We start from the raw sequence: 23,209 nt of genomic DNA, 5'->3' as shown, positions 1-23,209 counted from the left end.
TGTTGCCTTCTGAAACAGACTACAGCATTAAAATGCATCCTTGTTTCTCACATTACTTTTGATGGCGGCATAAACTAAATTTGGGAGACCAAAATGTGTTTGTGCCTCTTGTGTGTACTTTATATTCTGACCAACACACTGTGCAGGGTAGCGTCACACTTTTACTGTGTGTGTGTGTGTGTGTGTGTGTGTGTGTGTGTGTGTGTTACAGGTGTGGGGGTAGCTGACTTTAGCAAATTGTCCTCCTTGCCTTGTGCCTGGAAGAGGGATAATGGCGAAATGATTGGGAGCTGTCTCTCTCAAACGCTCTCTCTCTCTGTCCCTCTCTCTGTCTCCCTCTCTCTCTCTGTCCCTCTCTCCGTCTCTCTCTCTCTGTCTCTCCGTCTCTCTCTCTCTCTCTGTCCCTCTCTCCGTCTCTCTCTCTCTGTGTCCCTCTCTCCGTCTCTCTCTCTCTCTCTTTGTCTCTATCTCCTCTCTCCTTCTCCACCCCTCACCTCAGTGGCTAAATAAGGAGGGATAACAGCTCTGTGTGGAGAGCCGCTGCGGGCGGAGGCTGGCGGACTCCCTGTCCTCCCTGCTCCCCTGAGCCCACTGCCGGGGGCGAAAGAGCTGAGCAGAGGCCCTCTCATGGAGCTCTGGAGACCTGCTCGGACTCAAACAGTCTTGATCACGTAGCCTAAACACACTCAGCAACACCCAGCTGAAACAAGACTCTTTTTTTTTTTTTGTCATTGTTTTTCTAACTTTCTTATTTTTCTCTTTTAAGCCGCCAGGCTCACAAATCCCACCAAATAGATTCCACGGCGCTGTTGCTGCAGCCTGTGCAATAGACACCTATGCCTGAGTGCTTTAGTGTTTGACAGACTGGTGTGTGCTCACATTTCATTTCCTATTTTCTGTTTACAGCATCCTAATCCTCACCAGTTCTTTGTGTTTCTATGTCAGTCACTCTCTACTTCTTCGCCATCTCTCTCTCTCTGTTTCTCTCTGTCTCCCTCTCTATCTCTATTTCTCTCTCCATCTCTCTCTTTCTCTGTCTCTCTCCATCTCTCTCTTTCTCCATCACTCACTCTCCCTCTCTCTCTCTCTCCAGCGTTCTCCCCTCCAGCGTGTTGTTATTTGTCACAGAGGCTGTGTAGAAATTGCAGTGTGCTGCAGAGATGGGGGTGACAACAAGCCGCCGGCCCTGTGGCCCTCCTCTCCACTAATACATTTCATTTCCTCTCTCTATGCAGTGCTGTGCACTTCCATCCACCCATTGCCCTGACTTACTCTCAAGCACATGCACACACACACACACACACACACACACACACATACACTCGCACACACACGCACACACACACGCACACACACACACACACACGCATACATACACACACACACACACACACACATACACACATGCACTCGCACTAATGCACACCCACACACATACGCACACACACACGTGCACACACACACACACACACATACACATACACACACGCACTGATGCACACCCACACACATACACACTAACACACAGATAACCCTACCTCTTGTACACACACACACACTCACTGCACTCACACACACACACACACACACACACACTCATATCTATATCTACTCAAGGATGATCTTTGGTGAAGGCGGAGCTTGTGTTTATGGAGCCAAATCAAATCCCCACAGCTTCCCAGTGTCTTAATGAATGCACATACTGGGCTCCTTTACATCAACTTCAGGACACGTAATTGAGTTTGAAAGATTCATGAAGCCGGGGCTATTAATATCTGTGGGCCGGCGGCCTCCTCCTCCATCTCCTCCTCTGATTCTGGAGCTCCTGGAGAGACAGGGGAGAGAGTGAGAGAGAGCATGGGGGAGAAGCTGGGCTCTGGCGGGGACGTGGGTACCAGGGAGAGGCGAGAGGCGAAGCTGGCCCTGGGGAACAGAGGGAGGGGGTGGGAGGGCTGCTGCGGCGGAGCCGCAGACCCGGAGGGCAGTCTGTAGGCGGTCACACTCGAGTGTGTCCCCGTGATTGATGTCCGGGACTGCGGGCACTGCGTGCTGCTCTTTAAGGAGGGTGATTGGCCCTGCCTGCCCGCCCACGCTTCATTAAGTCACCCCCCACCCCCGCACCACCTCAGACCCACAGTATCACCACCCCCCCGCGGCGCTGCCGGTCAGGTTGGGAGATCACAGGGGCAGACATGGAGGCGCCCCAATCAGCCGCCATTCTCTCCAGCCTCCGGCCACCCTGATTGGAAACACTCTCAGCCAGACTGCTCCTCCAACCCCATGGAGAGAGAGAGAGAGAGAGAGAGAGAGAGAACAAAAGAAAAGAAAGCTGCAGAGAAATACAGGGCACAGGAATGATTAGAGAAAAAGGATGAGTGAAGAGAGAGCATCACAACAATAAAAGGATAAATAGAGGAAGGAGAGAGAGAGAGAGAGAGAGAGAGAGAGAGAGAGAGAGAGAGAGAGAGAGATAGTCTGTCCCAACATTAAGTCGCTCAATCAACTTGGAGCCCCTTCCTCTCTGCAGACTCCTGTTGGCAATGAGAAGTAAAGGACACGCTCCTCCACCGCTGCATGAGAATGAGCCGAGTGGTAAACACATTACCAGATTAATGAGGATGCACACACACACACACACACACACACACACACGCTGCACACCTACACACATGCTGCACACCTACACACACACACACACACACACACACACACACACACACACACACACGTACACACACACGCACACACACACACACACACACACTAGTGACAGCAAACACACACACCAAAGACATGTGCGTGTCATTTGATGTTTTTTTTCAGACTTTACATGTCTTCATACTCATGCAATCACAACAAGACAAACAAAGAACTGCTCATTAACTTTCAAGGACTTTTGAGGTCTAAAACTTTTTAACAGAAGGCACTATCTTGCCCTTTCAGCATATTACCTCACAGCTATGGATTCAACTGTGCAATATGTTGATTCTATTGTCAAAAATATTTTTTAAAAGCACCATAGTAACAGCGTTCTGAAAGGCCAGGAAAAGACTATTGTTAATGCTCATTCTGTGCACACTGTTTCTGTGTGGGCTCTTTGTTTTTTTTGTTTTGTTTTTTTTGTTTTGTTTTTTTTTTTGCATTTATTTACATGTATTTACTACAAATATAGGCAAATGCAATAAAAAGTCCAAAAACAAAAGAACAAAATGCATAGGAATGCAATTTTGTAAATAGAGGATATTTAATATTGCACCTTAAAATGCATCGTTTTATGTTGATGTGGGAAAAGTGCTAGACCTTAGCAATATGTGCTCCCTTAAGATAACATGGGAGCTTAAATGAGTTTAAAAACCTGCTTAAGGAGTTCTTGGATGCCCTTGTTCCTGGAAGACTGGAAATACTGATAGTCACACAGGTACCTCAAGTCGCCTGCAGTGCACTTTACCCAGCAACCAAAGTAGCACAGGTGGAGGAAGAGTAAGTGCTCTTGTGGCCAGTGTGCTGTGCACAGTGATTTATACACACAAGCCCATAAGCCGTGTTATCGAAAGGTGTTATTGTACATGCAGGAGGAAATGGCAAAAGGGGCAAACTGAATGATGCCATAAACATGAGGTCCAAATTGATTTCCTGAGAAATGAGCACTTAGAGGTTTACTGCTCCATTATCTCTGAGTCAGGTGCCCGTCTGCAATGTCCTAAGAGTGTGTGTGCGTGTGTATGCGTGCGTGTGAGTGAGTGTGTGTGTGTGTGTGTGTGTGTGTGTGTGTGTGTGTGTGTGTGCGTGTATGTGAGTGTGTGTGCGTGTGCATGTGTTTGTGTGTGCAGGGGGCATTCGTGCTTATCTTTCATGACCTGTTTCTGAGTTGCTTGCTAGTGGCACCAAACTGATTCCAGTGAATTGAAAACTTGTCTTGTTCCAACTCAACTCAGTTTCAACTCAGATGAGACCCACCTCTGTCAAAATAAACAAAACATCAGTGCATGCCAGCCTAACTTAAAGGAATTCTGAGCTGCAGGTGTAGAACCATAGAGTACAGTAAGCACTGTAAGTTTTTCAAAAATAATTTCGAAAGCTCTCCTGTGGATAAATTAAATGTTTATGACAAGGGAACAAAAATGTATTCCTTATAAAGTGCATCATTAATAATAAGAGTGGATGCTAAAGACAGGCTCAGGGGAAGAGATAGAGAGGGAGGGAGGGAGGAGAAGGAGAGAGGGAGAGAGGGAGAGGTACAAAAAGGCTGAGAGAGAAAAAGAGAAAAGAATAAAATAGAGAACACAGCCTCCTTGTCCTGGGGGATGTGTTCCACATTGCCATCCGAGCTGCATCTCTGCTCCGGCTCATCCCTCACCTCCCGAGCACCTCCTCCGACTCCAGACGCTTATCACGCCGGCGCCAGCTCAGCTCCAGGAGATGGCCGCCATGTGTCTTTAAGAGAAGGAAAGGGCTTGTGCCCGCGCCGCCACCCCTCATCACCTTCTCGCTGATCCATGGGCGCACGGGCACAGCTTGAGTTTGTTGATTGTGTGCCAGGAAGGGGTTGGGGGGGGGGGGGGATGGGGGGACACGCACACCCAAATGCACGCACGTACACACACACACGCACACAGACGCGCACACACACAAAAACATACACACACACATGCACACACACACATGTCTTCTCAACTGACCAGCTGGCAGTGGAGCTGACAGCACTGGGAGGCCGAGGCCTTTGAGCCCCCCGAGCGCCATTCTCCCTGGCTGCCTTCTCCAGCAGTCTGCTTTGAAAGAGCCAGCTTGACCTCTCCAACACACATACACACACACACACACACACACACACATTCACAAGAACTGACTCACACACACACACACACACACAAACACACACAAGCACTCAGAGAGAGAATAGAGGGGCTGTCAGAAGTGAGGGCCGGCAGTGTGAAATGTTATGACATCTCTCCGCTCATTAGCTTTTGCAATGCTCCTGGTGTTGTTGCACTAGCCCTGTCAGTGGGGCTCACCTCCGCCTGTCTACCCCAGACGCACACCGCCCAGGGAACACATACACCACTCACACGGCTCCACACCGCATGACCTATAGGCAGCCGCTGGCTGTCCCCCTCCACACCAGCCAGACTGTAAGGGCCACGAGGGATGAGATGAGGTCAGTGCACTGCAGAAAGTTTTCCTGTCTGCAGCATCCAAATCCACTTAGACGTGTCCACTTTTGCTCTAACGTGGGAATAATTAACAGATAATAGCCAAATGGGTTGTTTTCTTGGTTCAATGAGAATTGGCCCTGGCATAGATTCAGTCTAATGATAGTCTTTGTTCAAAGCAGCTCATTGAAAAATGAATAGCCACTCACACCCCTCGCTGCTTTGCATCTGTCCATCTCACAAGACAGGAGACAGGAGACCATGTGACAGACCCAGAGCTGCCAATGATGGAGTGTTTTTGTATTGAACTGCCATATGCATGTGCTTTGGCAACGTGAGTGGTATGGGTCTTGGGGGACGTGGTGGCAATCATGTCTTCTGAGCTATTCTAACAAAGACAAATGTCAGTGTTGCACCGATGGCTCTTTTTTTTAAAAAAACATTAGGGCTGTCTTGTGCCTTCCACTGCCTCTATCCAAACCTGTGTGGCCTTTTGCCTCGTGTCTGCATCACGTCCGTCTGCTGACGTCCCGATGCTGGCTCCTTCCCGCTCTGATTCGGCTCTCATTGACATTTTGGAGTTCACAGGCTCCGTTTAATTGATCAAAACAGTATTTGATCTGGGAAGTGTTGGCATTTAGTTTCCTGGCAAGAGCCCTTTTGTGCTCAGGCGGGTGACAAGCTGTGCTTTCAGGTGGCTCTGAAGGCTGTTGACAGGAGCTCGGCGGTGGTGGCGGGTGACGCATCAGATCGGAACGTCTTAGGAGACCATGTGTCTGCTCAAGACTATCTCGGCCGTTTTATCTGTGCAAAAGGACCTCGTTCAATTGTCTCCTCCTGTGTGCACTTTGGCTATTAAACATCATTAAGGACGTGGGATGTGCGAATAATTGTATCCAGGGAAATGGGCTTCTGTTGTTTCTGAGTCACTCCTCTCGTGTGCATCTTTGTCTTTCCCTCCCTCCTTCTCTCCCTCCCTCCCTCCCTGCTAGTCTCTCAGTCATACACTCCTCTCCCATAAAGTGCTTTTTTTATTGAAAAGAAGTGACTATTCACATTTTGCCAAAGTAATTACTGGGGGGGGGGGGGACAATCAACAGCAACAGGACACACACACATACACACATTCACTCACACACACCCCACCCACCACTCCCACCAGCAATTTATCCTTCAACCGCTAAACAGTAATAAAATAATGTCAGAGACTGAGCTGAATTTCAATGCTTTCTTTCAGAGACGCCATTAAGCTGGGCACAACTCTGGCTGCCAGTGACTCCTCTGATTGAACCGCTTAGGGAATCTTAAGAGCCTTCTGGCATTCTAAGTGGTTTTTTTTGCGTTGTCCTAATACCCAAACTTTCAGCTTCCATCCTCTAGGAAAGATTCCCCCCAACTGTCTCCCCCTAAAAAAAAAAAAAAACTAAATAGGACACATCTTTTTGACGATTCGCAGATCTTCACATGTAAATACGCCACCCACCCTGCCACAAAAAAAAGAGGCATAGAGCAGGATAGAGAAACTATTCGCCGAGAGTCTTTCCATGCCAAGCGAAGTGTCCCCTTCAGCCTTTGAGATAGATGTTAGCGCGTGCATTGTGAGCGGCGTGGCAGGCCGGGGCTTTGATGAGCGCACGGGGGTGAGGAGCCACTAATCCTGACAGCTGCGGAGATGAGACACGCCTCCACTGAACCCCATGACAGGCCCTGCATGGCAAATGAGAGCTGTCTGCTTGTGTCAGTGCCGTTTACGTTTTTAATCTTTTAAAAAGTCTACACCCCAGAGTACAATGATAAAAAAAAACATCCCAGTAGAGACGGCAGCAGCAGAGAAAAAAAATATCTTCTGTGCCGATTGGGATGTTGTTGAGAGAAAGTCCTTGGCTTTGATATTGATCTTGTTTTATTTATTTATTTGGTTTATTTGTTTATTTATTTATATACTTTTTGCCTTTATTGGTTTCTACTCACTGGACTCTTGGCCCTCTTGAGGAGCCATGGCAGCTCATTGCTGTGAAGTTGTTGATTGCGTTTGAGGTCCCATTTATATAAGAGAGAGGGGACCGCTGTTTACATTTTATTGGCCCTGGGTTTACTAATGCCCTGGCAGTGGCTTAAATTGAAAACATAAATCTGACCAACATGAGATGAAAAAAAATAAAACCTCTGGTCAGCCGCGCCAGCGCCGACGTGCCCCTGCGTGGGTTAGCAAACGACCAGGCTGCTGCCAGAGAGACAAGGGCCCTCTTCCGGAGCTCCTGCTCAGCTTCGCCAATCGCCACCCATCTCTGGGCACCGTCCGCCGGCCGGTCTCTGTTTGGCTTGGCTGGAGCGTGGACGCCACCTGGTCAGTGGCACATGCTCTCCATGCCTGGGGACTCTGGGACTCTGGGAGCTGGTTGCAGACTGGTGTCCTGGAGCCGCCAGCCAGGCCAGAGAGGGATGAGTTGCTGTGGTGGACAGCGATGCCCAGAGAGCCTGGCAGCCTCCAGCCCTGTGGACGGTGCCAGGGAAAGGAGCCTTGGGCTCAGGTTTTACTGTGAGATAGCACAGCTCCAGTCAGCCTGGCAGCAAGTGCATAGCAAGTGCAGTGTCTGCTCCAGTATTAAAGCATATGAAATATGTACCAGAACAAAGCATACCGTAACATGACACAAACATAAACTTTTAATGTGCCAATGTAATGCAACATTTATTACTCATCCTATGCATCATCAACTCTCACATCCAAAGAAGGATAAATAATGGAATTCGCTCTCACAATCTCTGGCTGTTCCAAAGAATTAATTAATTCAGTGCAGCTTTGGAGTTGGTAATGTTGCGTTTCCACCCATTTGATCTGGCGACTCTAAGCCTTGAGCAGCTTTGCTTGTGCACGTGCATTTATGCAGAGATTTAACGGAGCGCAACTGACGCACTTCCTGACATGGAGAGGGAGCTGGATGGACGCCCTGTTGCTGCCAGAGGAGACGAGCTCAGAGCAGGGCAGAGAGCCGCAGGGAGCCGCGGGGGGCTGAGCTCCAGGCCGCCAGCCTGCCTCTCTGAACCCCAGCAGTGGCCCCTTATCAATCCCTCGGCCACCACGTCCACTACGTGCTCCTGACAGGCCCTCCGCACGCTGACAGCTCCAGCGTGGCATCCGTCAGACGTCGCCGCTGTCAGTCTTTCATCATCCGGTCCTCCACTGGCCAGCCTCAGATGCGGACGTGGAGAGACGGATGGTTTTTGATGTCTCTCGTGTGTCTCCTGTCACAGAGATTCGGCAATGATTGTTTTGATAGAAAAAGTTCCAGAGATTGATTTACGGAGATGGATCCGTTGGTTGGATCTCAGGTGCTTTATCTTCATATTCAGCTCTCTATGCAACTGCTGAAAATTGACAGCCATTTTACGAAAAGCTTTTGCCTCAGAATTATTGTAAGAGGGAGTTATAGCTGACTCTGCTCACTAGATATGATCGTAAGCTGTAAAACCTTGCTCCAATCCATTGATTCATTGTCTAGACGTGATAACCCGTTCTTGAACTAATACTCTTGATCTTTCGACTCAGTAGTACTCTTTTTTTTATCCAGCCATGGCTTTGATAGAACAAGCACGTCTTTTATTTCAAACACTCTTCACTCGCTCTTGAAGCTCATTAATCCAAGCTGCAGAGTTAGCATCTCTTAGTGAGTGGTGGTGGTGGTGGGTGGGAGGGGGTTGGTTGAAGGCCTGATCCCCCAGCTCACCTCTGAACTTTCACTGCTGCCCTGAAGATATGAGATGATTCCCAGGCATGCGGGGGGTGGGTGGGGGATGTGTGTGTGTGTGGGGGGGGGGGGGTTCCTGGGGCACAGGATGCCAGCTGAGTTTCCATTGATTTTACCCTGCGGCCCAGATCAACATACGAAACAGAGACAAGAAAAAAGACGAGAGACCAAGATGAGAAACTCTGTGAGTGTGTGTGTGTGTGTGTGTGGCATGTGTGTGTATTTGTGTTTTTTCATATGTATGCACAAGACCACAAATATTCTTTGTCTGTTTTGGGCAGCATGGAGGACCCTGAGGTGTGTGTGTACGTGTGTGTGTGTACGTGTGTGTGTGTATATATGTGTGTGTGTGTGTGTGTGTGTGTGTATGTGTATGTGTGTGGCTTGTAATATGCAGGAGATGTGAAAGCGTATGTGTAATGCTGAAGAGTGTGGCAGATGTTGTTATGTGTTATCAAGGGAAAAGTCTCCACCCCAGAGGTGCCTTGCAGGAGGGATCATCTGGTCCACTGCCTCTTAGACCGGCTCCATGACGGGACAAATCAATCTTTTTAATTACCCCTCATCAAAAACGCCTCAGATGTTCTCCAAAAGAGGGGCTAGCCACTAGTCTGTCATATAAGTGAAAGTGACAGGCAATTTGCACCACCGTCAGATTCCCATTTCTAAAAGATTTTCCCTTTTGCTCCCCCTTTCACCCACCCCCCTGCCCCACGACAGATATCGACGACTGCCAGTCGAACCCGTGTCAAAATGGCGGCACCTGCATCGATGAAATCAACTCCTTCGTGTGCCTGTGCTTGCCCAGCTACGGCGGAGCCACGTGTGAGAAAGGTAAGGCGAGCGAGTTCTCATCCCCACCCCTTCCCCCAGATCTCGATCCGTTCCTCCGGAGTTTCCCTGGAAAGCCAGCCGGGCCGACTCCCAGCTGGGCCGTCTAAATGAGGAGTCCCTCTGGAGACCGAGCGAATCCTTCCACTGAATTAATGGGCCTCTGTTAGAGGCGAGCGGAAATTAATATCTGCAGCTGCCGCTGCCGCCGCCGCTGCTGCTGTTGTTGCCGCTGTACCGGCGCTGCTCTGCATAAGCACCGGGGAGACGGCTGGACCAGGTGCCAAGCCCAGGAGCCGGCTGGATTCAGTGGCTGCGTCTCGGTGAAAGCAGACCTCATTTAGTCAGAGTGCAGCCCTGAATGAGCTGTGTGTGTGTGTGTGTGTGTGTGTGTGTGTGTGCGTGCGTGTGCGTGCATGCGTGTGTGTGTGTGCGTGTGTGCGCGTGTTGTTTTTTACAAAAAAATATGTGTGGGGAAATTATGTATGGATGGTTTGTGTGTGTAAGTGTAGGTGGTTATGTGTGAGGTTATGATGTTGGTGTGTGTGTGTGTGTGTGTGTGTGTGTGTGTGGATTGTGTGTGTTGTTTTTTTGTCTGTGTGTACATGTCAGGTTGATGGGAAAGTATGTGTGGATGGTTGTAGTGTGTGTACAGTATGTGTGTGTAGGTGTAGGTGGTTATGTGTGTTTATGTAGCTGTGTATGAGGTTATGATGTTTGTGTGTGTGTGTGTGTGTGTGTGTGTGTGTGTGTGTTTGTGAGGTTATGATGTTTGTTTATGTGTGTGTGTGTTTGTAGGTTGCGTGTGAGTGTGTTTTTGTTTTTGTAGGTTGTGTGTATGTGTACACCCCTGTTTTCACCCTCACCCTGAGGTCTAACCCAGCAGTAATGAGCCATGAGCAATCAATCCCTCAGCCCAGCCAAAGGGGGAGAGAGAAAGAGAAGAGAGAGAGAGAGAGAGAGAGGGAGAGAGAGGGAGGGAGAGAGAGACAAAGAAGGAGAGAGAAGTAGAGAGAAAGAGGAAGAGAGAGGGAGGGATATAAAATGAGTTAATGAGAATCAGACAGAGGACAGACAGGGTAGGAAAAAGCAAAAAAGAGAGGAGCGGAGCGAGAGAAAGGGGGAGGAAGAATAAAGAAAGAGAGAAAGAGAAGATGGAGGCATAAGCCACGGTGTACCCAGGGAGACTCTGACCGGTGGTCAGCGCTCTACTGGAGCAAGACTCACCTTTCCCAGGATCCTCCCCCCCATCATACCTACTCTCCGCCTGCTCCGACAGCTCCCAGAGGAAACACACACACACTCACACACACACACACACACACACGCATGCACAAGCACAAACACACACACACACACACTCGCGCACATGCACAAGCACACACACACACACACACACACACTCGCGCACATGCACAAGCACACACACACACACACACACTCGCGCACATGCACAAGCACACACACACACACACACACACACTCACATACACTCACACATGCAGGGGGTGCGATTTAAAATGAACAACAACAGGGAAAAAATCCCCAGCTCCATGCTGTGTTCACACTCTTTGTTTTGTGCAAAGCGGGAGCAGTGGGGCCCTGCTGCGTAACTGCCTTCATGCTTCAGTTGGGCCAGCAGGGCAGAGCGACCCCGCCACCCACCGCCACCTCCTCCACCCCTCTCTCTCGCTGCCGCCTGTGGAATAAGCAGCAGAATAAATGAGTTAGGGAGCAAATATTGGCAAAAATGTGGCAGGCACATCCAGCCAGAGTTCACTCTGAAGGACGATATGCCGCGCTCTCCCACTAGGCACAGCGAATTCGCCATGGGATTCATCATTACTACTGGGATGGATGTTTTGTGTGTGTGAGTGTGTGTGAACATGAGTGTGCATTTGTGTGAGTGATTGCCTGTGATTGTATGTGACATGCTGAGACCTACTACTGTATGCCTGTGTGTATGCACATGGTGTGTGTTTGTGAGAAAGAGAGAGAGAGAGAGAGAGAGAGTGTGTGTGTGTGTGTGTGCATGTCTTTATGTGTGGGTGTGTGTGCATGACTGAGTGATGTCATTGTATAAACATACAAACAGACGTTCCTCTTTGATTAACGTGATCAAAGGCGCCCGGGCCTGTGTGTCAGGTTAATTTGTTTGCTTCCTCGGTGCCCCATGTAATGTGATTCAAGGCCTGCCTGTTCTCATCAGAGCGGCATCGCTCTCCCCTTTGATGCTTGCCTCTCCTCCACCAGTTTCCATGGAGACCCCGACCACTGTCGATAACTTTCCCTGCCAAACTTATCGGATGACCACAACGGCACATCGACTGATATTAACACCCAGAGACTCATTTGACCCTAAAGCATAGGAGTATTTCCATACCAAGCGCGTTATCTTGTATAGGGTACCAATAAGCTGCCATATGCTGTCGTTTGTCGAAGAGGCAGTATAGCCTTAGAATGTACTAGTAATAGATCACAGAGTGTGTTTGGGATTGCGGTGGCTTTTTCTCGGTATTGTGTAATTTATCACCTCAGTTCAAGAGAACATTGAGTCACCCACACAGTGCGATGTTCTGAAAGTTTTGTCAGCCACATATGATATTAATAACGTACTGAGATGCTGCTAAAGCAAGTTCGTGTCAGCCACATACGACATTAATAACTCAGTGTTTACAGAGCTGTGATGTGTTGGGGGGGGTTGTTTACTCATGTAGCAGAAGGTCCCGTCACCCCCACCACCATCTCCCATCATGCCCTACCCCGTCCCCATCCGCACAGAAGACGTCCGCCTGCTTTTTGGCGTCTCGACATTTCAGCGCGTAAATCCTCATATTCGCTCGCTGACACACTTTTCGGGAGTGATGGTTCTTTTATTGCCCGTCATCCCGATTCCAAAAAGCTCTCCGCCGTCGCCACCGATGCGGCTGCTGCTTACCTCAGCACATCAGCTTCCCAAGCACCGTGAAGAGCAGCTGGCAATTTCACCGCTGTCGGCAGAGCTGACAGTCCACAGTGCTTCTCTTTTTTTTCCCTACTTCCTTTTACCAGTCCAGTTAATCATCAGGGAAAAAAAAAATTGTTTTGAAAGAAGGAATCCCAAAGTGGCCAAAGAGAAGCCGAAGAAGAAGGAGACAGGGAAAAAAAAAAAAAAACGAGCACATCCTCCACTCACTCTCCCGAACAAACAGTTTACAAATCGAATGAAAACCACAGTTATAGAGATGTGTGGTTAATTAATCCCAAGCGTTTGCACAACGATTATCTGGAAGGAGCCCGTTTCATGCTGTTTATGCCACACTGCTAGAGATGCAATGGCTTTGTTAATGTCTCTCTGCATGCGCGCTCACTGCTGTCTCCATAGCCATAGCATAAATATTTATTTAGTGGAGAGAAGGGGGGAGTGGGGTGTGATAAAGGTACTAATCCCTAGTGTGCTGCTCCTTCAGTGGGCCTGGGAGGTTATTAGTGTGGGTCTTACTGCGGCTTACTGAGCCCAGGAACAATGCAGACTGGGCTTACACTCTGAGACAGTCACTCACATCCTCTCCAAATCTGTCTCTCTCTCTTTCACTCTGTCTCTTTCCTCTCTCCTTTCTCTATGTTCTCACTCAATATCCCTCTCTCATTCTCTCTCTCTCTCTCTCTCGTCTAGTTCTATACCTTCCTGTATCTGCTCGACGCAGTCACATAACTGTGAAATATTTATTTTTTCTCACCGATGTGTGAAAGTGATTCAGGGAAACAGTCTCCTGTGCTAAAGTGCCTGTGTCTTATTGACACTGACAGTCATTTCAGGTGTTAAGTGATTTGCTGCGAGGCTCTGATGGGAACATGAGTGCACACATTAGACCAGGGCGATAGGGCCGCACTCCCATTGGCCTCTCTCTCTCTCTCTCTCTTTTTCTCTCTCTTTTTCTCTCTCTCTCTCTCTCTCCCACTCTTTCCCTCTTTTTTTTTGGCTTAATTTAGCCCCAAGACGAGGCATGGCCTCCAGTGCAGCTCTCGCCCAAACTGCGTCATTTTAAACAGAGTTCAGTTCAGGTCAAGCTCATTACTGGGAACTGGCACTCTGGCCTGCGCAGTTACTCAGCTGCCCTGTCCATGTCCCCTGTGCCCACCCCTGTGGACTGCGGTGGCACACACACATGCAGGTGTAACCTGTGAGAGGACACGGCGCGTGAGGCAAAGCACCGGGATCACCTGTCCTCCTCCCCAGCCAGCCATCAGCCAGCCATGTGCTTCTTGTAACGGCAGCTTCACTCAGACTCGTCCTCTGGGTCGTTAGACACTATTAACGCTAATGAAGATTTATTTACTGTAATAACAAATCAAGAGGAGGAGACGCGTGACGAGAATAAAAGCTCCAGGGCGGCCCGCTGAGGGAGGTGAAGCGGAGCTGAGCTGAGCTGCTCTGTGCAGGGCTGTGCTGGGCTGTGCCGTGCCGTGCTGCTGCCGGCTGTCACCGACGAGGCCTCCTGTGTGTGCCGTAACTCAGCCGCAGCCTTCGCTCTCCAGGGACTCTGCATCTGTGTGGGCCCGGATGTTGGTGAAGAAGTTTTCTGTCTGTCTCGTTTTTTTTTTTTTTCGTTTTTTTTGTTTGTTTGCTTTTGTTTGTTGTTGTTGTTAGAAGTTTCTGGCCCAAACTCCTCAAAATGAAGTCAGATGCTGTCGCTCTGAAGATGCAGCAGGCATCGCTCTCGCTACCCCATCTGCTGCTGCCACTGCTCACAGCTGCCAAGTCGATTTGGCGAAGGATCCCACCTTGTCTTTTATGGGTTCGTGTGTGCATCCGAAGAAATATAAATTGCCATACTTTCACATTTACATTCACCGCCGAAGCCAAATTAGAAGGAGCTCTCCAGCAGTGATTGCTTCCGTCTGTCCAGGTACAAGTTGAGCGATAGATGTGCCGCCCAGTGAGATAGGTGCAGTTGGCACCAATCGAGGCAGCTGGATGTTACAGGGAATCTAGAGAGCAATCCTGCCAACTGAAGGTGCTCCCCCTCTCCCAGAACCCCCAACCACCCCACCCCTAGCAGGCCCACTCTTCTACCCAGTCGGCATCCGTTTCCCGGGCATCCCAGTGCTCATCTTGACCTCCACGGCCCTGGCAGAATACCAGGGATGAACCCTGACCATGGGTCTGGTCTAATGGGTTCTCCTGGGCAACGCCGACTGTAATTGGTTGCCCGCAAACCCAGTTCTCTCACTCCCACTGATGCACTCACCTAGCATGCCTGTGAGTGCAAGATAGAATGCTGGTCCTGTGGACACAAATTGGCCTTAACAAGAGCCGGCTCACTCGACGGAGTGCGGGAGCATCCACCGCACCGCAAGGATTAGACAAACGGATCTGGAGGTAGCACTCACCGTCTGCCTCCCCTCACCTCCCTGTCTCTCCTTCACTCTGCTCTTTCTTTACTTTTGTTTTTCTTTCATTCACTCTCTCCATCTCTCCATCCTCTACACACACACACACACACACACACACACACACACACACACACACACACACACACACACACACACACACACACGGCCGTTTCAAGGAATTTGGGGGCCCCAAGCAAAATGGACACCGCACGCAAAGCCTATAGGAACCACAGCATAGCCATACAGTTTAAGTTCACCCACACTTTATATAAATAAAAAATGTTGACAGTGCAAATACTGCTGTTGCATATATATACTGTGCATTAGTTTTGAACATTTGCAAAAACACCACCGTACCATAAAATCTAATGTCAGCTTCTTCCTCATGAATGGAGGATGAAGTTGATGGTGTACCTGGGAAAATAATTGAAAAAAAATCTGAAATTATCTGTGAAGTACGTTTGACCATTTCACTAGCATAATGGAACAGCTCAGCTCAGTGAGAGAAATTCACTCTACCTTCATCAGTGGAGGTATCCTTAGGAAGAGCCTGAGGGCTGAGAAATTTAAGCAAAGCACCTTGAGGGAGAAAGAAAAGATATGTTAGCATTTCCATATTTTGATATTTAGAAGGGATGCAGCTGCTTTCAGAACTACCAATGCTTACTGTAAAAACATCCCAAGCTAATGTTATACATTGACCTAGGCCTACTTGTAGCTTAACATAGCATTTAAGCATTCTGCTGTTTGAAAATTAGACAGACGCACCTGATGCTTTAAAGACAGTAAACAGCTGGCGTGCATGAATACTACTAGACATGAATGTTCCAGTCTGCTTTGATGCACGGAATTTATTGTGGGGTTTTCCTAACCCCCATTTGGTAAATAGATTATCACGGTCGAATAGTTAGTATAGCAGAGAAGCTATGCCACTTTCATCAAAACCTATTACAAAGCTATAGCAATGTTATGTCATTAAATACGATAAACAGTGTGTCAGGATTGTGCAGGAGGACCCAAGTGCAAGACTCAACCAGGCAGACTTACAGACAAAACAGAATTTATTTTAAACACGAATTTAACATTCTGAACAAAGAATTTCTTACTTACATACAGGACTTTGACTAGACAAACAGAGAGAGACGATCCGACAAGGAACAGAGAAACAGGAGGGTAGAAATACACAGAGCAATTAACAGAGAGACAGAGGACTGGACGAAACCAACGAGACAATAACAGGGAACAGGTGAGGAGGCAGAAATGGAGGGAAAACAAACAAGACAGGAAGCACAGAGCAAATAAGGAGATGGGGCAGAGACAAAGACAGATGACAGGCAGGTAACACAAAGCACATGGGGAACAGGCAAAAACAAACACAGGACAATACACAAAATGGCCACCAGGGTGGCACAAACTCCAACAGTCCGGGCCAGATCCTGACACAGTGATTCTGGAACAGATCTGCGTCTTCCTTATCCCGTTAATAAACATATTACAGTATGTAACCATATTCCGTCCGTTCGAAAAAAAAAGTTGCACTAACTGTTCTAGTTTGTTACAAGCAGCATGGGCCGTCAGGCAGGTAGCAGCTAGTTAACATAAACATTTTTTGCTAGGCTAGCCTTCCTGCTGCGACATTGCACCATTTGTAATAGAGCTATTTTATCCAGTGTAATTTATCACTTACCACTATCTTGTTTTTTCTTGTCATCTTCTTCCTTTCTCTTCTTTCTTTTCTGGCTTCCGGACGCATAACTCCACTTCATTATCACTGCCGAGGTTTTATATTTTCGCGGCAGCAAAGATCACGAACCTGGCTGGCTGGCTGCTGTCAGCGACTACTGAGAGAGGCCCCCTTGAGGGGGATCCCGGTATTGCCGGTAACAGTGTCGTTGCACTTTACTGCATTGACTATTAAAGGGGCGCTCACAGTTTGTCTCACAGTTGTCGTTGCATTTTATTCTTAACCAGTTGTTGTCTTGGGGCCCCTGGCCAACCCCTGGCTTGGTTTGCTTGCATTCTAGCGACGGGCCTGCACACACACACACACACACACAAACACACACACACACACACACACACACATACATACACAAACTCTGCGCTTCTTTGTATTAAGAAGATTCTGCCTTCATACCCACACACACACACACTCACAAAAAATACACAAATACACACTGCATGCTTTCAGTCAGGTAATCTTTCCTCTCTCAAAACGCCTCCTTATGTGCTGCATGCTGTCTCTCTCTCTCTGGCAATAATTTCTCTCTCTTTCCATCTTCCTCTCTCTCTCTCTCTCTCTCTCTCTCCCCCTCTCTCTGCGAGCTGTGCGGTGCAGTGGCCGTCTCATGCGTTTTGTTCTGGCTCCACCACCGCGTTTATTCGCTTCACTTTTCTTCCCTGTGACAGCTCCCTAAATGTCATGTCCGTTGGTAATTCGATGCAATGAGGCCGCCTCAGTCCCTTTGTCATCCGTAATCTTCCCAGATTAGATTTCTTTTCCGTGTCGGCCGGATTAGGTACTTTTTTTTGCGGAAATTATTTGAACAACAACTGTCCTCATTTTCCTTCCCTCAAAAATGTGTGCCGAAAGAGAGCTCGCACCATTTTTCTTTCCAGTGGGGATAGAAAAAATATCTTGTCATCATCTTAGAGAGTCACCCTCAAAGTGAGACAGCAAAAAAAAAAAAAAAAAATCAACGCATGAAATGCTCACCACAGCTCTGAGAAGGACAGGGCAGAAGCACGACGCTGTGATGTGGATAAATGACCCAATCACTCAGACGCAGGCATTTGCCCTTTTTTATTTTTAAGTCGCTGCTAATTCAGTCGGCGGGAATATTAATCAAACGCCGCCTCTGACTCGACGTGTTGGCTTCGATGGCAGCCTTTTGGAAACACTATAAATACCTAAGCAAAAGGGAACGTCAGCTAGGGAAGGAGGGAGAGAGGCAGGGAGACTGGTGCCGTGCGGAGAAATGGGCAGATTGCACATGGCCCAGTTTCAACACGCATTCCTCTAAGTGCCGTTGCAGCCAGCCTCCGCTTTCCCCCTTCATCGTGCTGTAGAGATGTTGTTGTTGTTGGTGAATCGAGGTGGCGAGTGGAGGATGTGAAAAGGGTAGGTACTCAGACAGGAAGCTGTCTCTTGTCGTGTTCCCCCGTTCCTGCTAATGCATCCGTTTGTCTCCTAAAGCCCCAAGGCTCACTTTTTGCCGATGGCTGATCATGTCACTTAATCTACATGTGTCGCCATCGTCCTGGCATTGGTGCCACTCTTCCGGGGCATTGCCCACGGCCGTGTGGGGTTGCGGCTGGGGCCTGGCAGCGAGGTGCCATGACAACGGGCCACCGCCTCCTCCTCCTCCACCCCACGGCTCCGTGACACACCGTCCGGGCAGAGAGCCAGCGTGTTGCCCACGGCAACTTGTAAAGGCTCCAGTGTCTCTATTTCCCCTTGGCTTTGGGGAGATAACGGCGCTTGTCTTTGCCAGCTTGGATGCCCTCCCACTATAGTACAATGTACCAACCGCTGTGCAATCAAACTGTTTCGGAAGGTATTAAGGAGGGAGGCGGAAGCTAGTGCTCCACTCTATGCTCCACAAGTATGCATGCCTATATGTGTGCTTATGTATGTGTTATATATGCGTCTGTGTCTATGATTGCGTTTAAAAATGTGATCATATAGAAGGCAGGGAAGGTGCCTATTTACTTGATCTGCACAGAGTGCAGCTGTGTTTTGTCTAGCTGAACAGTCCAGTCTAATCGGATGAGAGGACACATGTTTAAATGTCCCTAAAACTTCCACAATCATCCCATTTGTCCAGTTGGATGCCTTCATCATAACTGTCGGGCAAACACATCATACATTCCTAGCAGTGGCTCACAGTTTGTGAGAGTAGAGCATGCAGTGTCTTTTCAGCTCAGCTAGACTGCAGAGAGCCGATTCGTTGGTGGCAGTGAGCAACAGCAGGGGCAAGGAGTCATCTCATCTGTTTCTCTCAGCGGAGACCGGAGAGACCCTGGAACAGCCAGGAAACTGTTACAAAGAGCACAGAGTGCTTTCTCCGCGAGCTGTCACGACTCTCTTGTCTTCTCAGCGCAAGTATGGAACATCGCACTGCTCTCTTTGGTACATCTTCACATTCCCTAGTCAGGAGGTGGTGACATGTTTTTCCCCTCTGTGGCAGAAAGGAGGTGAATTACCCCCACAACTGCCCCTCACCCCTTCCACCTCAACACTGGCACAGTGGGATTTTATGTTTAATAAACATTATGTGGATTTTACCCTCCATAAAAAGGTCTATTGCTTGTATTCCTTTTTATGGGCTCTTGGGCTATTATAGTCTTTTTTATGTTGATGTTTCGTGCTGATACGAGGCCCTCAACCTGCAGACCCCGTGCTGTGAGAGATTGGGCAGAGCTCCGGTGTTGTGGCTGGCCGGCCGGCTGGGAGACCACGGCGGCAACAGCTCAGCTCAGCTGGCTGACCCACATCACACTCTCACACTCGCGAGGCCCACAGTGGGGCGCCGTGCCCATTATGCAGATGCGTCGCACAGTCTACCCATAATCCCCTCCGGCATGTGCACCTTGGCGTGCAAACACAGTGGCGCAGAGCTGGCTGCCGGAGAGGGCAGGGCACGCGTTCAAAGCCAGAGTTGGCTGGAGCCGCGCCGCCGTCTGCTGGGGTTTTTCCGGAGCGCGGCGGCAGAGTAATGGGTTGTGAAATCCCAGCTATTGAGCGGCTGGTCAGCCAGTGGCCTCCCTTCATCAAGGGCTGTCATTTTTTCCTCCTGTGTATGTGTGTGTGTGTTTATATGAGAGAGAAAGAGAGAGAGAGAGAGAGAGAAAAGAGAGCGATAGAGAGTGAGAGAAAGAAAGAGTGCATAAGAGAGACAGTGTGTGTGTGGGCGTGTGTGTTTGTGTGTGTGTGTGTGTGTGTGTGTGTGTGTGTGTGATAGAAAGAGAGTATATAATAAAGAGAGAGAGAGAGAGAGAGAGAGAGAGAGAGAAAGAGAGCCAGAGAGAGCCAGGTATCAGGAGATGACGATGTTCACATTGTACCTCAGCAGCCCTCAGCCTCTCCCCTGTGTGTGACGACTCTCTGGCCTCCCCCACCTCCCCCACCTCCCCCGCCTCCTCCCCCACTCCCTGCTCCGCTTCCCGTCCTGCAGCTGTCTGCATGTTAAACAGAGCTCCATACGGCCCAATTTGCGCTGCCCAATTTACTGGTGTCGCTTCAGATTTTCTGGAGGAAAAAGGGCTCCCTAAAGCGATCTCCTCTCTCTCTCCCAGAGATCAGGTGCCCACAGTGGGCTCCGACAGATAAACCTTTACCCTTCGCTCCCTCCTGCCCATCTCCACTCAGGGCATTTGAGGGGGGCGCAGATTACCCCCTCGTGTCTGGGCTGGGACACGCCAGAACCCCCCTCCACCCCCCATAGGGCTGGCATGAGAGACCGCACTGACAGGGGGGTGACAGGGCTTAATTAGCTGCTAGCTACCATGGCGGCGGAAGACATTTCTGCGGATTGTTGTCATTTGAATAGATTAGAGGCGCTTGTGGTACGGCTAAGCTTTTTCCTCATAATGTACGCCTCAGTGGATTAGGTGTGTGGGGGGGTGTGTGTCTGAGGGTGGGGGCTGAGCAATACAGAGCAGGAGCGAGAGAGAGACAGAGAGAGAGAGAGAGAGAGAGGAAGGGAAATTAAACTGGCGCAGAGATGTCAAGCTGCAGGAGTTCAGCCCGAGCATTACCATTACGGAGAACTAGGTGGTGGTGGGGGGTAGGACTGTCTGACAAGTCATAGAGAGTCAAGAGAATTAGTCTGTGTGTGTGTGTGTGTGTGTGTGTGTAAAGAGAGGGAGAGAGAGAGTCTCTGTGTGTGTGTGTGTGTGTGTGTGTGTGTATGTGTGTGTGTGAGTGTGTATACTGTGTAACAGACAGACAGAAACCTATGCTCTGTGTCGGCATCACAAATCCCCCAAACTTTAGACTTTCTCTCCTATCTCTGCTCCTCTGCAGACACGGAGGGCTGTGATCACAACTGGAGAAAGTTCCACGGCCACTGCTACAGGTACTTCACCCACCGGCACACCTGGGAGGACGCGGAGAAGGACTGCCGCGAGCACAACGGCCACCTGGCCAGCATCCACTCCCTGGAGGAACAGAAGTTTGTCAATGGTGGGCAGACACTTCCTGTTCTTCACCATGTCAATAATATAGGATACACTATGCTTAAATATAGTCATCACTCTCTTGATACATTTGTACTGACACATTGAAGGAAACAGCCAACAGGATATCTTGGGACTCTTCACTAGTGCATTCATAGTTGGCAATGCATTTCCACAGTGTATTCTCCAAGTACCTACCATAAGCTCAGAGGCACAGTTGTGTATGTGGCCATTGTTCTGTGAATGCGCCACCTCACTGCCACTGAGCGCCCCATGCTCCACTGAGAGTGGCCAGGACCCTGGTGCGTCCTGCCCCACTGAGCGTTGCTATTCAGCGTTTGATTAGTTGTGGTTTACTGAGGTGTCCAGAAGGGCTCTGTTCGGCCACAGGGGGGCGGGGGGGGGGGGGCTTACTTTTCTCTCCCCGTCGCCTGGCGCTGATAACAGCATTAGTGCTGCTGAAATCACCCAGGGTTGTGGCTTAATCCGTCTCTCTCACAGGGAGGACCCTATCGCACTGGCAGGGACTATCCATTTCAGACCCTTTGCTCACATCTAGCGGTGGCACAATTCAACCCCCCCCCCCCCCCCCCCCCACCAAAAAAAAAAAAGTGGGTTTAATTGCCTTGAAAATGGACGTCCCCACCCCTGCAATAAGGGGGGAGGGGGGAGCCGTAGCCATTAGGAAGATTAATGGAGCCCATAATGATGTTAATCAGTAACACGATGATTGAAATTCCATTACACTGCACCCAAAAAATCTCATGAATGCATTATGGTCAGGATGATGTGGCAGCTTGCTGTCGAGACATGAAAGCCTGAGTGACAACATCAGCACTACGGCGGTCCCACCGGATCGGACCGGGCCGACCGCTCGAGACGGGACCCGCAAGAGTGCTGACACAAGGAGTTTTACTCAGCTGGCTAACAGAGCCACTGTTTCTGCTGTAAACTGCTGCTGCTGAGCCTGCGTTGGTCTGACAGAGTGTCGTGTCATGTTTGTTTGTTTGTTTGCGCACTTGATTGCTTTCCTAATCAGGGCTGAGTCATGATAACACCTGGATTGGATTGAACGACCGCACTGTGGAAGAGGATTTCCAGTGGACTGATAACATGGACCTGGTGAGTGCACAGAGGATGCCATCTGCCAGCTCGTCAGCCAGTCTATTTCAGACTTACTCAAACACAAAGATTAAATATTTGAGTTTGGACCTCAATTGTAATTTGTTGAAAGCTCACAGGGCCAAATAGATTTTTCAATATACAGTATCTATCTGGGGACAATGTCCTGATCAACAATGTGCCAGGTTGAACTCATATCACTGGGGCTGATAAGAAAACGTGTTGATTGGTGCTGTAATTGAGACTAGTGTGATAAATCCTCCTTGGTTGTCACATTTCCTCTGTCAGGAGGAGTTTGGCTGGAGTATGTATTCATAACAAACTTGTTTAGTAACATCTGTGACATTAAAGTAGCAACAAACTGGAACTGCAAATGCGCAAATTAATTAATAAGCTTCTTTTATTATGTTTAGCTTTTCTCACTGCTCTGTTTATTTTCTGACTGCATATTGATACAAAAGAAGATCATGATAAATCTGTGTAACTGTGTTATACACAATTACATAGTATGCCATAAACTGACATTGTATAATACAAGGATAAATAAAACAAAGAAGCACAAGATACTTGCTTGTGCTGAAGTGTATAACAGAGTGTGTCTGGTATAAGATTTCGGTCTGTGAGACTCTCCTGCCTCCCCCACTGTGCGCAGCAATATGAGAACTGGCGCGAGAACCAACCGGATAATTTCTTTGCGGGAGGCGAGGACTGTGTGGTGATGATAGCCCATGAGAACGGCAAGTGGAACGACGTGCCCTGCAACTACAACCTGCCCTACATCTGCAAGAAAGGCACAGGTGA

The 23,209-nt window shown here is 49.0% G+C and overlaps 1 protein-coding gene and 1 long non-coding RNA gene across 2 annotated transcripts in view; one reads left to right on the top strand and one right to left on the bottom strand.

Annotated features, from left to right (window-relative positions):
• Window positions 1–23,209, bottom strand: part of LOC121724887 — a 178,772-nt gene that overhangs the window by 123,564 nt on the left and 31,999 nt on the right. The window contains exon 2 of the long non-coding RNA XR_006035325.1: window positions 8,122–8,124. This is a non-coding gene — a long non-coding RNA (uncharacterized LOC121724887). The remainder of the gene's footprint in view (window positions 1–8,121; window positions 8,125–23,209) is intronic.
• ncanb (neurocan b) overlaps window positions 1–23,209 on the top strand; it is a 106,208-nt gene that overhangs the window by 77,990 nt on the left and 5,009 nt on the right. Inside the window, exons 11-14 of the mRNA XM_042111758.1 lie at window positions 9,620–9,733; window positions 21,135–21,293; window positions 22,326–22,408; window positions 23,061–23,205. Coding sequence (XP_041967692.1) covers window positions 9,620–9,733; window positions 21,135–21,293; window positions 22,326–22,408; window positions 23,061–23,205 — 501 coding nt within the window. The remainder of the gene's footprint in view (window positions 1–9,619; window positions 9,734–21,134; window positions 21,294–22,325; window positions 22,409–23,060; window positions 23,206–23,209) is intronic.

This window comes from Alosa sapidissima, chromosome 12 (assembly GCF_018492685.1).
Source record: "Alosa sapidissima isolate fAloSap1 chromosome 12, fAloSap1.pri, whole genome shotgun sequence".
Taxonomy (NCBI): Eukaryota; Metazoa; Chordata; class Actinopteri; order Clupeiformes; family Clupeidae; genus Alosa; species Alosa sapidissima.
Note: the sequence above shows the minus strand (reverse complement) of the source record. Positions and strands in the feature narration are given on the sequence as shown.